At 44.6% G+C, this 14,003-nt stretch overlaps 1 protein-coding gene across 1 annotated transcript in view; it reads left to right on the forward strand.

Annotated features, from left to right (window-relative positions):
- Positions 1–11,581, forward strand: part of SDC1 (syndecan 1) — a 29,384-nt gene extending 17,803 nt beyond the window's left edge. Inside the window, exons 2-5 of the mRNA XM_014601634.3 lie at positions 5,573–5,654; positions 6,379–6,878; positions 7,136–7,265; positions 9,140–11,581. Of these exons, the coding sequence (XP_014457120.3) occupies positions 5,573–5,654; positions 6,379–6,878; positions 7,136–7,265; positions 9,140–9,306 (879 nt within the window). The 3' untranslated portion in view covers positions 9,307–11,581. The remainder of the gene's footprint in view (positions 1–5,572; positions 5,655–6,378; positions 6,879–7,135; positions 7,266–9,139) is intronic.
- Positions 11,582–14,003: the final 2,422 nt, after the last annotated feature.

A 14,003-nucleotide genomic window follows, 5' to 3' on the forward strand; every position in this document is an offset into this window, starting at 1 on the left:
ATTAAAGTATGCCAAGAATATGGGATGGCAGTAAGCTGATAAGTGGTGAAAGGAGTGTATTTCAATCCTGGCTTTAAGGTAGTATAAAACTTGCTGAAACAATGGCAAAGGCAGGCAGCCCATCATCCTCCCCCACTGAAAGCAGAGGGGGACTTCTCCCTTCCTGGTTCAGGGGATTCAAGCTGGCTTGGTCTGCTCTGATACTGCCACTCTCAGGCAACTTCTTGAAGGAGTTTTGTTTAAAGTGAGACAGTAGGGAGAGAGGAGGAAAACAGTAGTGGTTTTTCTTGGGGGTTAACTATAGGTCGGGATAAGGCAGATAATAACAATAGGGGAACTGGAATTTCTCCGTTTAATGGATCTTGGGTAAATTATTGTGAAACAGCAACCTTCTTAACATGTGGAAGGTATTTGGACAACTCCTTCTTTCAGAAGGCTGAGGAAGCAAGGGAGGGGATAATTACCCTAAGTTTAGTTGGACTGAATTTTGAAAGTGTCTGTAATTTTTTTTTTTTCCTTAATTTTTCTTTTTTTTTAATGAGAAGATTCATGACCCTAAGGAGAAATAGTCCTGAAAATAGTTAAAATTCTGGGTTCCCCCTCTTCTCCCACAGTCCATTCAAAAATGGGCTGCAGGGACAGACACATTCAGACTCCGAGAGCCCTGGAAAGTCCTTGTACTGGAATGTCGAGTATTTCAATGCAGAAGAAAGATGAGAGGAATTGCATGAGAAGGATGTGGGTAAACAGGAGCTCTTTGGCTATCTGAAAATCAGGAGATATAACCTGGCTTCATTCCCTGTGTGTCGCCCAAGGAAGTGTACAGGACAATAACACAAACACGTAGGCAAAGGTGGAAAAACAAGTTACACCTAACAAGCTGTTTTTAATGGGAGGCTTAGAAATTGGCAGATGGAAAGAGACACTTGGGCCTAGTTTTCTCCCTGCAGTGGGGAAGGTGAGATGCAAAGAAGGTAGAGTTGCATAATGCCCAATTTATTTTCTCCACTGCAAAACATTGACCCAGATGACTAGCAGTATTAACAAACAAGGGGGAAAGCTATAGTTCAGGATAAGTGAAGAATGACCCAGAAAGTTTGACAACTTTTCAAAACTAATTCAAGTCTTTGGTGGTGATTGACTGCATCCCAACACACTGAAGGTACTAGAAGAAGCTATCTTGGAGTCGCTAGCAGCAATTGGCAAAGTCATGGAGGAGGGGTGGTGTACTGGGAAAAGGTGAAGGTCATGCTCATGTTTAAAGTGAATACATAGAGAAAAGGGCCTGGCGAATTGTAGACTAGTCTGGACTTCTGTGCTTAAGAACTTACTAGACCACATTGATTATAGTCCTTAAGTGGAGGATAAAGGGTCCTGAGAAGTCACTAACAGCTAATATGACATTGGTCCTGAGAAGTTAACTGGCTTTGTGGATAAGGGGAATGCACTGGACATCAGTGTAGGCTAGGACTGCAGTAAAGGTTTTTTTGGTATGTGGTTGAAGAAGCGTAGACTAATACCTGTTTTCGGGTGGATACATAATGGAACAGCAAGAGACAAAGGCAACCATATTAACGGATCAGTACCTGGCTGACACCTAGGGAAGAGAACTCGACTCAAATGCACAAATACTGGCATGATAAGGGATGTGGACGTGGGGTTTGGAGGGGTAGGTATCATGGATCACAGACTTGCTATCTCATTGCTGGCTGAGTGCCTCAAAACTGCATTAACTCTTTGGGCTGCATTAACAGAAGTGTTTTGCTGCAGACAGGATGCAACAGCGCCACTCTACCTAACGGTAATTAAGACTCCTGTAGAGTCCTGTGTCTAGTTTTGGACGCTACACGCTAAAGGGAACATAGAGAAACTGGAGGATCTGGGAGTAAGCTGCAGTAGGGGCTGCAAGCCACACGAGGAAAGGTTGAAGAAATAAATTTTCTTCTGCAGATTGAGAGCATGTGATAGCAGTTCTTAATGTAGTTGGCAACTTCTCTGACAAGCTGATGGAGAAAGTTCTTTCTCCCTTGCCACAGGAGGCAGGATGGGAGGGCAGTAGGTTTAAAACTATAGCAAAAGCAGATTTCATCTGAAATGGGGTAGGGGGGGCTTCATGTGACAGAACCGTGCAACAGTGGAACTGCTCTTGTTGGCAAGGTTAAGAGGAGGCTGGCATGGATCTGGGATGGTTTCGAAATGGTGAATCTTGCACATCTGTCGACCAGAAGCTCTCAAACTTTTTTGGATTTTTTTTTTTGTTCGTTTTTTATTGCATACACCCTTTCAGATTTACTAGCTGCCCGCATACCCCTAGTAGCTTTACATTTTAACCCCTTAAATGCCAATTATTATAATGAAAATTAAATCTGCCACTACACAATTTCTTGCGTGTAGCCCCCAGAGGTGTCTTGCATACCCCCAGGGGTACACATACCACAGTTTGGGAACCTCTGCTGTAGACAATTGGACTCGACCCTCATCCTTTCCTTTTCAGATGATAGTTGTTCAGCCTGTCACTTCTGGAAATGGTTATGCTAGGTCTTGGTGTGTTTTACAATACTTTTTGCAACATGCTCTTATTTACTTTAAGGCATTGGATTTTCATCTTTAATTGGCTTTTTAGTTCACCTTTCCTACATTTTCCTCTTGCATTTGAAGTACGTGCAGCCCATAGTGAAACCTGGGGTGCACATTATATCTGAGGTGTAAAAGGGATGGCCCACAGGCTGGACCTGGCCTGTTGAACCATGTCATCTGACCCATGGGGCTGTTCGCGGGCTGGGAATTTGGTGGGGATGAGTGGCAGCTACTATGGCTCTGAGACCTGCAGCAATTAAGCAGCTGTCACTTGCCCCACCACCAAACTTCTGGCCCTGCAGGCAACCCCACAAGGCAGATGACAGCCTCTTGCTCTGGATCCATGGGGTTGAATGAGTTTAACCCCCAGTCTAAAGAGTTAAGTGTCAGAGTATTCAGACTCTTAAAAAGATCGACACTGAAAAGACACGCACTTTAACCAGGAGGTGCCAGTGGTGTGGGAAAACTCTTAAAGAGAAGGATATCCTCTTCACTAGCTGACAATTGCAAAATGACCTTTATTTTACTACCTTGCTCTGCATGCTTGAACTGACTATCAGCCAATTTTCTCCTCCTGACTTGCTTAAGAGCTCCAACCGTTCCCAGACCTGTTGCCAAAATATTGCCAAACTGATCTCTTACCATCCTTCAGATACTGTCCCAATAACTAAGCAACATTAAGGAGAACAATCCAGGGCTGTTTCCTTGCAGAGGTGGTGGTGGTTTCCATGGCCGTTGGGCTACAAAACTCACTGCTTCATCACAGTAGAGACTATGGCTGATTTGACTCCATTTTTTGTTGGTTTGTTTTTTTTATAACTGGAGACAATCAAGCTTTTTGGGTCATGAACTAAACATTTAGTCTTGCCAGATCAAGTTCTGGTCAGCCATGTATGCTTCCAAAAAAGGGGGAGGGAGCAAGACCAGCTCCCATTTAACATGCCTCTTGACCACTTCAGGTTGGTCAAACTGTCTTCATGCAGTGAACACCCTTCCAGTCTTTCACTCTACTTAAAATCGCAAGATCAGGAAAAGTTGGATCCTAGGCTTTTTGAACTGTGAATAGCTTGGTATGAAGCTAAATTACCAGCAGTAGCTTTCTGCCTCTGGAACTTATTACAAGTTATTTCCCAGCAGTAGTGGAAGCACAAATTTACAGGACTTCTGCAGATGTATAAACTTACTCATTGTGTATTGAGGCAGTCCTCGGATCCCATGATTACTGGGGAAGAGCTGCTCTGAGCTCTGCCTGCCTGGCTCCCTTGCTTGAAGGAAGCTTTCCTTGTAAATAGCTAATACTATCTGGTAAACTCACTAATCCAATTTATTGCCAAAGCCAAGTTCTTGGGCCCTGACAGACTGCTCCCATTCTGGGAGTGCAGCTACGTAAGGGGGAACACTTATTCTTTCCAAAAGCATGCCTTTTCCATCGCAGTAGGCCTGGCAAGCTGTACAACCCTGTAAAAACTTATCCTACATTGCCTTTTCCTACTTGGGACAGTTTATAAGGAAAATTTTAAAGGTGACCAAAATGCTGCTGTATAGGCACTAATGGTTCCCTATACACTGTTATAGGCTCTCTGCTGTTTTTAGGCTGGGGCTGAGTGACACCCAGCTTGTAAACATCCCTTTGCTGTTAGCATGGGATAGCAGCCTATATGAGCTGGTCTAATATGGTCCACAAGCTTTTTTTTTTTTTTTTTTTTTTTGCTTTTTTAAACTCCTGTACTAGGTCTTGCAGCCTAACTGAACCTGAGGTTGGGTTTTCCACTTTTTTTTTCCCCCCCAAACCCTTCCTTGAAATGTGCAGAGGAGCTGCCTGAGCCAACTTAATTCTTTTTTAATTTTGAGGGATATTCTCCCCCTGAAAAACCACTCGGGGCAGATGGAGATGGAGGAGACTTGAGGTTTGAAAACCTAAACTGGCTTGTGATACCAGAAGAAAATTTTCAGACTGCCATCAGGAAATGACTGTTGTATGCTAGACTTCTTCTGGGATAGACCTTGGGCCTTAAAATACATGAAATGGTCTTGCTAGAACAAGCTGCACATGTCCATCTTCTAACGATACAGACCAGCTAACGACATGGAGGCTAACCTGCGATGATTTTGCAAGGCTTTTTGGTTTAGGACTTCAAGAGGGTTTAGTACAGGGGCAGGCAGTTATTTCAGGTGGAGGGCCACTTACTGAGTTTGGCAAGCCATTGAGGGCTACATGATAGGCAGCCAGGGGCAGATAAATAATTAATTTTCTAAGGTTTGGGGGGGCCCCGCAGGCTGGATAGAATGGCCTGGTGGGCCGCATCCAGCCCATGGGCCTCACTTTTGCCCACCCTTGGTTTAGCAGGACAAAGCCAGAAACTGCCTGCTGTTTGAGAGTCACCTGTCCATTTCAATTGTTAAATGACTTTCTTTTTTCCAGCAGCATTAAAGCTTCAAATAGCAGTTAAGTTGTTGGGTTTTCCCTTTAATTGTCTGCTGTTGTTTGTGATGCCCTAGAGGCCTGGGTCTAAGCAAGAATGCTGTGTTTCCATCCTCAAACTTCTCTGCAGCCATAAGGCCTGGCCTTTGAGTACTAATCTTAAATGCATGCAAACTTTAAATCTTGATGACTTGGAGATGCTTGAGGCTGGTAACAAGGAAGGGATGTGGACTTCTCAAACATGGATCAGAATGCAGGTTCTTCTCTTTTTTTTTTTTTTTAAAGAAAAGAAAAGGGCAGAGCAGAGCTGAAGCTTTATTCCACTAGGTAGAACGGTCTAAAGAAGCAAGTGTATCTTATGGGAGGATGCAGCACAGTGTTGCCTTGGAGAAGCTATCTATTGTTGTCCAAATGGTGGGGAGAAGCTGGATTTCTAGCTTTGCTAATCTTGGGAAGAGTTAATAATAGACTTGGATTCCCTGCATAGAGTCTGTTTGGCTGGGAGTTTTAAAGGCAATGCACTTAGCAGAAAGACTTCAGGAAGACTTATACAATCTTTCTTTCCCTCTAAAGCAAACTACAGATCTGAACCTTCCTCCTGAAGACTTGGACTCATCTGGAGATGATGATGACGCTTTCTCTGGCTCAGGTGCTGGTAAGTGCATTTCTTACTGCTGAGTTGTCCCATATTCCAAGACCTCACTTTCTCTGTAGATCTTTGCTTAGATTTGTTCCTTGCCCTCTGCTTACTGTAAGGACATCTGCAAGGGGATTGTTTCTTTCCATCCTCCCCTCTTTCTCCCTGTACTCTTAATTGTCATGGCTCATGCTATTTCATGAGGAAAAGCAGAAAGGTGAGAGCTAAAGTGAGCTTCCCACCAAGCAGTACTGCAGAGACTCTAATTCCAGAGCTGCATGTCCTGGACGTGCAGTAATTAAGCACCTTTGCTTCATGTAAATAAGGTAGCTGAGACAGGTTAGGGGAGGTAGGTGATCTGGAGTGGATCTCTCAATCTGCCAACTAATATTAAAGCTGCTGCATAGAACTACGCAGTGGGGTATGAGTAGAGGACAACTCTTGATGCTCCAACGAAGAGTAAATTGAATACTTGTGAACTCATGTTTCAGCAGGTGGGTGTTTCTTTACAAAGTCCCCTTGTTCTCCTGGTATAGCACTTTGTGAGTGCTGCCATATTCTGAACGACTTCAGATTGGGTGGGGTAGGGATGAAGGTAAGAAGCAAACTGCTTTTTAGATTTAATTCAATTCTTACAGTAACACTTTTTTTTTTTTCCCTTTAAAAGAAATGTGTAGGCTAGTAGCTTATTGCAGCAAATGGTCTCTACCTCCATTAAACAAGAATTCTAATGTTTGCTTAGGTGCATTGTCTCATTCTGTGGAGGCGATTATTCTAGTAGGACCTACAAATTCATCCATAGATGTTGAAAAACTTCAAACAACTATTTACTATCTCCATGAGACGGGAAGCCCAGCTGACAAGGAAGTAGTGGCTCCATCCTCCAGCAGTGATGTGGTGACAGATGAGCCAGAAGTAGATGTCCCGGATGAAACGCATGAACTGGTCACCTTCATTGCCGGTGAAAGGGAGGAAGTGATGACTACAAGTCCTACTACTCATAGTCCCAGTGTCAAACTAACTACCTCACCAGTCTTGAGTACAGCTGATGCAGTGGAACCTGCCATCCATAGTTTTGATGTGGGTGATTTTGCTAAAGAAGCGCATGATCCCAACTTTCCCCCTGCTAGCAAGGAAGATGTCACTACAGCTGCTGTCCACACAACCACTACCCTTAGGACTGACATTCCAGCACATGAAGATGGAGAGATTCTGACTTCTGAGGATGGCTCTGGAGACGTGGTAAGAACATAAATTGAAATGTGTGTCTTCCCTGTAACTTCTAATGCCAAAGTGATCAGATTCCACTAACTTTTCGGTTTCGCTCCATACGTTAAGTGAATTTCACATTGTATGTGTAGTGATGGGGAAAACAACTGTGCTAAAATTGTACTTTTAAATACGATTTAAAAATTGATACACAGTTAAGTAAAGCAATGACATTTCAGTAACTTAAGGATCTTGAAGTATGACTAACCTGGGTTGCATTTTTTCAACAGGGAGACTTCTTCATCTCTAGGAATGATGAAAAACTAGTAGACTCCGACAGGAATACAGATGTTGACTCTGAAAGGAATAGTAAAGCTGCAGGAGCCTTGGGAATAATGGACCGGAAAGAAGTCCTAGGAGGTATTTAAAAATATTCTAGACTAGAGGGCTCCAGTTTGTCTGGTTTAGTAGCAATGTGATTGATTCGGATTCTGAGCTTCTGCTTCAAAGTGTAAAACATGCTTGAACTCCCTAGAGTGGGGGTGGGCAGTTATTCAGGCGGAGGGCTGCTTACCTAGTTGTGGCAAGCTGTTGAGGGCTGCATGGGTTGCCCCACCCCTGACAGGTGCCCCGCCACCTGGTCACCATCTTGGGACCAATGTCCCAGGGCCAGCACCAGTGGAGCCCAGAGCGGGGTGCAGGCTGGCAGGGGTCTGTGGAGCTGGGCTGGGCTGCACCAGCAGGGAGAGTGGGAAGCTGGCCCAGCTCCATAGCCCTGTACTCCTGTCATCCTGCACCTGCTCACTCCCAGTGCCCCCCAGCCCTGGGGGGGGGGACAAGCGTACGGCCCCAACCCCCTGCTCAGCGGCAGGTAATGAGCTGGTACAGAGCATGGGGGGGAAAAACAGCCCCTTGCCTGCCTCATGGCCCACGCTGCAGCTGCTCGCAGCCTGTGCAGGACTGTTCTGAGCTGGCGCAGGCAGCCCCACACAGGCTGTGAGCAGCTGTAGCACAGGGCAGGCGAGGGGCTACTTTGTCTCCCCCGCACTCAGCGCCAGCTTGTAACCCACTGCCACAGTCAGCCTGGGCCCCACACTGGCTCCGGGCCTTGCTCGTCAGGGCTGTGTGTGGCTTTACTTATTTTTTAGCAGCTGCAGCCCCCCTGCTTGGTGCGCTGCATAGTATTTGCTGCTGCTGCCTGCCCAGACCTCGCCCAGAGGTGGCGATGGCAGCCTCACCGCAGTCTACTGTGTTGCGAGCTCCAGGCAGGCGGCGGCAGCAGCAGCAGCAGCAAATGCTTCCCAGCGCGGCAAGTGGGGGACTGCAGCTGCTGCTGCAGTGCAGCCCTGACAGGCAAGCCCAGAGCTGGCACGGGGCCCAAACTGGCTGCGGGGGCAAGTTACAAGCTGGTGCTGAGTGGGGCAGGGGGGGTGGCCGGCAGCTTGTGCTGCAGCTGCTTGCAGCCTGCATGGGGCTGCCTGTGCCTGCTCAGGACAGCCCTGTGCAGCCTGCAAGTGGCTGCAGTGCAGGGCACCAGCCACAGGGCAGGGAAGGGGCCACTTTTTTCTCCGTGCTCCACACTAGCTTGTCATCTGCCTCCCCACCTGCGGTTCCGATGTGGGGCTGCCACACCGCCCCAGGCCAGAAGCCCCTGCTGGGGCTTCCAGCTGGGGGGTGGGGCCAGACAGGAACCAAGGACAGATGAATTTTAACTTTCTAAATTTTTTTTTTTTTTAGGGGCTCTGTGGGCTGGATAGAATGGCCTCACTGGCCGTATTTTGCCCACCCCTGCTCTAGAGCACTGCTGTGACTTTGCAGCCAGGTGTTAAAGATCAAAACTCTCTTCTGATCACTTTCAAACAGCTTTTGCAACTCTGGGTGTGGCTCACCTAGACAAGTAGGCCTTAAGTGATGGGAAATCACTATGGGTGACTCAGTCTTCAAACTCTGGGAACTGCAGCAATTAATGCAGCTGTCACCTGCCCCCACCACTTTAGGAAAAGTGTTATTCTTTTTGGGGGGGGAATAGGAAAAGCTCTTGAAAGAAGGCATTTTACTTTGCAATCCACATTGTGTACTGTATGAATTGGTCTGATCTGTGCCCAAAATATACTTTTGGGTGGGGGGGGGGGGAATACTCGTCTAACAATGAAACTGCTTTATGCAATACTAGTTTATGCTTCTATTGGGTAACCCTGAAATTTGGCATAGCAGGTGGGATGTCAGTATTGAGCATGGTATCAAATACAGTGGTTTGTTTGTTTTTTTGTTGCTTCCCCTCCCCTTCCCTGCAGGTGTCATTGCTGGAGGATTAGTAGGCCTGCTATTTGCAGTGTTCCTAGTTGGGTTTATGCTGTATAGAATGAAGAAGAAAGACGAAGGAAGCTATTCATTGGATGAACCAAAGCAGTCGAATGGAGGATACCAAAAACCACACAAACAAGAAGAATTCTATGCGTAAACACTGATATTCAGGACATTTAATTCACCTTTTGTTTTTTTTGTTTTTTGTTTGTTTTGTTTTTTTCTTGGGCTCTCCTGTCCCTGCACATGGACCTCCTCCTGGTTTTCTGCATTAAACTCGAGCCATATGACCGTTGGGTGCAACTCCTGCTACCTTGCCATTGGAAATTCAGACTACAAAATAGATCTGGATTCACTGATCTCCATCCTGCTTTCTTGCACAAAGATCTTTTTAAAGTAGGACTGCAAAGCTCCTAAACTTGCTTTGGTTTAGCTAAAGACTGCTGGGTGAAAGGAGATGAGGGAGAACTGCATGTATATAAACTGTTTGATGGTTAGAAAACTGGCAGGAATAAACAGCTAAGAAAGCTTGATCTCTGGTATACAGAATTTTTTTCCATGTTTTAACTGACAAAACTGTATGTAGTATGATTACCTGCATTTGGCAGGAAAGGTTGGTACCTTCCAGGCTTTTTTTTTTTTTTTCCTAGCTGCCAAAATTATAGCACTTAATGGCCATAAGACAGCATACAGAAGATGACTACTAGTTAAGAGGAGGAGTGAAAGGATAGGGCAGGCTTATTTGACTGCCACTGAATTAAAGAGTCTAATTTATACTTTTCAGAAAAGACTATTTTAACAGTTTCCCTAACTAGTTCCTTAAGTCGGTACACATACTGGTACTTTTTTATTGAGGGTTTAACTAGACAAAACTGTATGCTCTATACGGAAACGGAGCTTCCTTATCCTACTTAATCCTTCCAGGCTGATTTAAACCAAGAAATGACTTGGGATTAGATGGTCTAATCCCACCATTCTTTAGATGCCAAATTTCCCTTCTAGTCTTGGGGTTGATCCTGTTGTATCCCGCACCACTATGTGATACTCTGATTCCATATTCTAGCCTCTACCTCTGTGCTGTTAGAGTGGAAGTGACCACTGCAACTAAATCTGCCATGAGTATACCTGATGCCTACTGCATTTGTTCATAGTGTGAATGGTACAAAAACCAGGGCAGACCAAGTGTCTGGGGATGCTATCCCCAAGAACCAGGGAGCATGGAAGCATATTATGTATTTAAACTGGCACAAGCTCAATGAACACAGCCAGTTTTATAGAAATGTCAGCTGTTGCAATTTAAGGAAATTTGTCTTCAGACCAATATCCTTATGTACAAGGATGTTATGGATAAGCGTGTACCTTCATCTTTACAGTATCACCTGGCTAACCTTCCAAGCCAAGGAGCTTTTGTTGCTTTGAGTAGAAAAGATGTAAAGGGAAGTAGCTTGTTTCAAAAGTTTTGCCAGAAATTGGTGGGTTTTAATATACAATAGAACTTCACAGTGAAGTGTCGTGACAATCTAAATAGATGGATGCGTTTAACTACACTTGTCCATGAAATGGAATTGAGTGACCTTGGTTTAAACCATAAATGCGGAAGAAATGTTAGACTTCCTAAAATACTGCATAATCTTTGCCTTTTGCTTTGCCATCTGGACTTCGTATTATGTTCCAAGTCGATAAGGTTCTTTCCTGCTCTTAGTGAAGGTAGAAGGAAGAGATGAATGTTTACAATTAGGATGTAAATATTTATAGTGCCGAGGAAGTGATTGGAGAACATTGGCAGCAGTTGGCACATGTAGGGTGGAAAAAAATTATTTTAACTTAAATGAAGTAGAAAACATTCCTGAGTTACTACTTGCCTAAAACTGGTGCCTTTTTCAATTTTTCTCAACCAAACCAAGAAAGTACTTGTTTGATTCCAAACTTATTTATGCACTAGATTAATTGCCTGTTTAGCAGTTTGCTCTTAATTTTCTAAGAAAATAAAATTTGAAATGTTAATCACTGCCTTTTTTTTTTTTTTTACACTGAGTTTTTATAAGTTAATGCAACAACTGGATGGTGTTAATTGCAGCTGTAACTTTGCTTTGTATAGGAATGCAGAAATGCTGTTTTGATAGCAGGTTTTCTTGATGGTTTTTTGTTTTTGTTTTGTTTTTTGCTTTGGGGTTTTTTTTTCTCTTTTTGAGAGAAATGCTTGCAAACCACAGGAATCTAAAATAACTTCAGTTGTACCTCACCACTTTGTAGAGGGAATAAAAAAATAACTTTGTATATTTTGGTAGCTTATTGTCATGCTTGGTTTCCCTAATTCTAGCTATTCTTCATTATTTAAGTGGTGCAAATGAATTTTAATGGAAGATACTTCAGTTGGTTATCAGTACACCGTGTAAAGAGACACATGCAATAAATGGCATTTTGGCAAGTGACTTGTTGTTCCCTTTGTCACCTACATGGGCACTGGGGGACCTTGCGAGAGGGAGCCAAGAATGACCAACCTCCTATGTGCTTTTTTTTTTTTTTTTTTTTGGACAAGTGGACTTGGCCTGCTGATGGTATTTGCAGGAGACTGCCCAGCTGAACTGGGGGATCATGATGGGGTGTAAAGGCAGTCCCTTGGGTATTTAGGGCCTTGGAGGTCAAAACCAGCATCTTGAATTGAGCCCAGAAAGCTATTGGAAGCCATTGCAATTAACCTTTGTCAGAACATGGGCTGTTGCACCAGCTGTAGCTTCTGGATGGGTTTTAAGGGCAGTCCTGGGTAAGAACTTAGCCTTGAGGTGGGAACCAAGGTTATCTGCATCCCTGTTGCCTGAGGTCCTGGTATCATAGCTGCTTAAGTTACTAAAGTGCCATCCCGGGGGGGGGGGGGGGGTGCTTTCTTTCTCTTGGACAGATTCCCAAATGCACAGGAGGGGGCCTGCAGGTGAGTGAGACTGGAACACAAGGCTATTTCACAGGTAAGGGTTGGGGGGGGGGGGAGTACATAGTGTCCCAAGCAGAGGTGAGGGCTGTGTTTTTAAATCTACTAGAAAGCAGGATAGATTTGTACCTTTTATGACTAAGTAATCTACCACCAACCCTTTCCTTTCACAAAGGTGCTCGTTTGGTTTCAAGCACTGAGGAGTGAAGGAAAGAAGGGACTGGACTGGACACATGCCAAGAAAGGATCCTGGACGACGGGCATACCCCACAGGAGGCTGTAGGACTTGGATGCTCCTGTGCCCAAGAATGGATCCTGGACTAAATGGAAAAACAACCATGTGCAACTGGCACGTAGGCAGAACATGCAAGGACCTGTTCTGAGAAGCTGCTTTTCTTGTGCAACCTGGTAAATGGAGCCGCCTCCAAGAGGAAAAACACACATCTTTTAATTCTCTTCTGCCTGAAATGGGGCTATCCATAAACTAAGCTTTTAAGTACAGCACTGCTTCTGTGGGAAGCCTACATGATGAATTTAATTACCTTTTACTCTCTAGGTACCCTTCAGCTATTTGCCTACATTGTGCTTTAAGAAAGTTGTTTGAAAAGACTTGTAGGGCCAGGTAAAGGTGTTTGATACCTATTCGGATGACTTTTTCAGGAAGGGGAGTAGAATTTGCCCCTAGTACCTAGCAAAAGAGTGTAAAATCTGGGCATGGCTCAATTGGAGGAAAAGTTAGAGGAGCCTTGGTTAGAAAGGACCCTATATGACTGTCTTTCCAGCTCTGGGACTGATGTTTGGCTGCTCTTTGTGGATCTCTAGAGAGCATAGAAATCTGATCTTGTTCTTTGGCAGAACACAGACGGATCTTGAGAGGGTACAAAATGGATCCTGCATGTCAGCAGGATCAGTTCAAAGTGCTCTCAAAACTCAGGCCAGATTAGGTATCTTAGCTCAACAAATTGTATACTTCCTCCTTTGGAGGAGGAATTAATGAGACACAATTCACCATATAGAAGAGGTGTACTTCAGCTCCTTGTGTGAGGGTGCTAAGATTACCATTTAATGCTGAGAAGGCCAAATTGGAAAATGTTATCTCTACAATATAAGGAATACAGTATGCTCACCATCACCTATATACTAACTTTGCTTAGCTCCTGCTAAGTGCAGTTAGACCTTGCAAAGGAAAATTTAAATGGCAAAAGGTCCTTTAGCCATTAAACGAAAAGGAAGTGGAGCTGCTGTGCAGTGAAGCTGGGGTACAGATTAAAGATGATGTGGAAACATCCCAAAACCTAAATAAAAACTGAGGCAAAGCTCTCAATGGCTGCATCCAGATGAGGCAGCCGTACGGTATGTGGTGCTATAGACACGGTTGTGGTGCCACATACCACATGTTCAGCTGTTCTCTGTTCTGCAATGTAGCATCACGGGGTGGTGGGGTTTTGGGGTTGTTTTTTGACCCCTGGATATCCAGGGGGTTGGGACACGACTTCTGAGGAGAGGCTGAGAGAACTGGGTTTATTTAGTCTAGAGAAGAGAAGACTGAGTGTATTTAATAGCAGCCTTCAATTACCAGAAGGGTGCTTTGAAAGAGGATGGAGCTGGACTGTACTCAGAGGTGCCTGATGACGGAACAAGGAGCAATGGTCTCAAGTTGCAGCAAGAGAAGTTTGGGTTGGATATTAGGAAAAACTTTCTCACTAGGAGGGTTACCCAGAAAGGTTGTGGACTCTCCATCCTTGGAGGTTTTCAAGACCTGGCTAGACAAAGTCTTGGTTGGGATGATCTAGCTGGGGGTGGTCCTGCTTTGAGCAGGGGGTTGGACTAGATGTGACCTCCTGAGGTCCTTTCCAACACTAACTTTCTATGATTCTAATTGATCTCATTTTTCTTTGTTCTGCCCTCTTTAACAGTTCTATTTCTCC

This window comes from Alligator mississippiensis, chromosome 1, assembly GCF_030867095.1.
Source record: "Alligator mississippiensis isolate rAllMis1 chromosome 1, rAllMis1, whole genome shotgun sequence".
NCBI lineage: Eukaryota > Metazoa > Chordata > Crocodylia > Alligatoridae > Alligator > Alligator mississippiensis.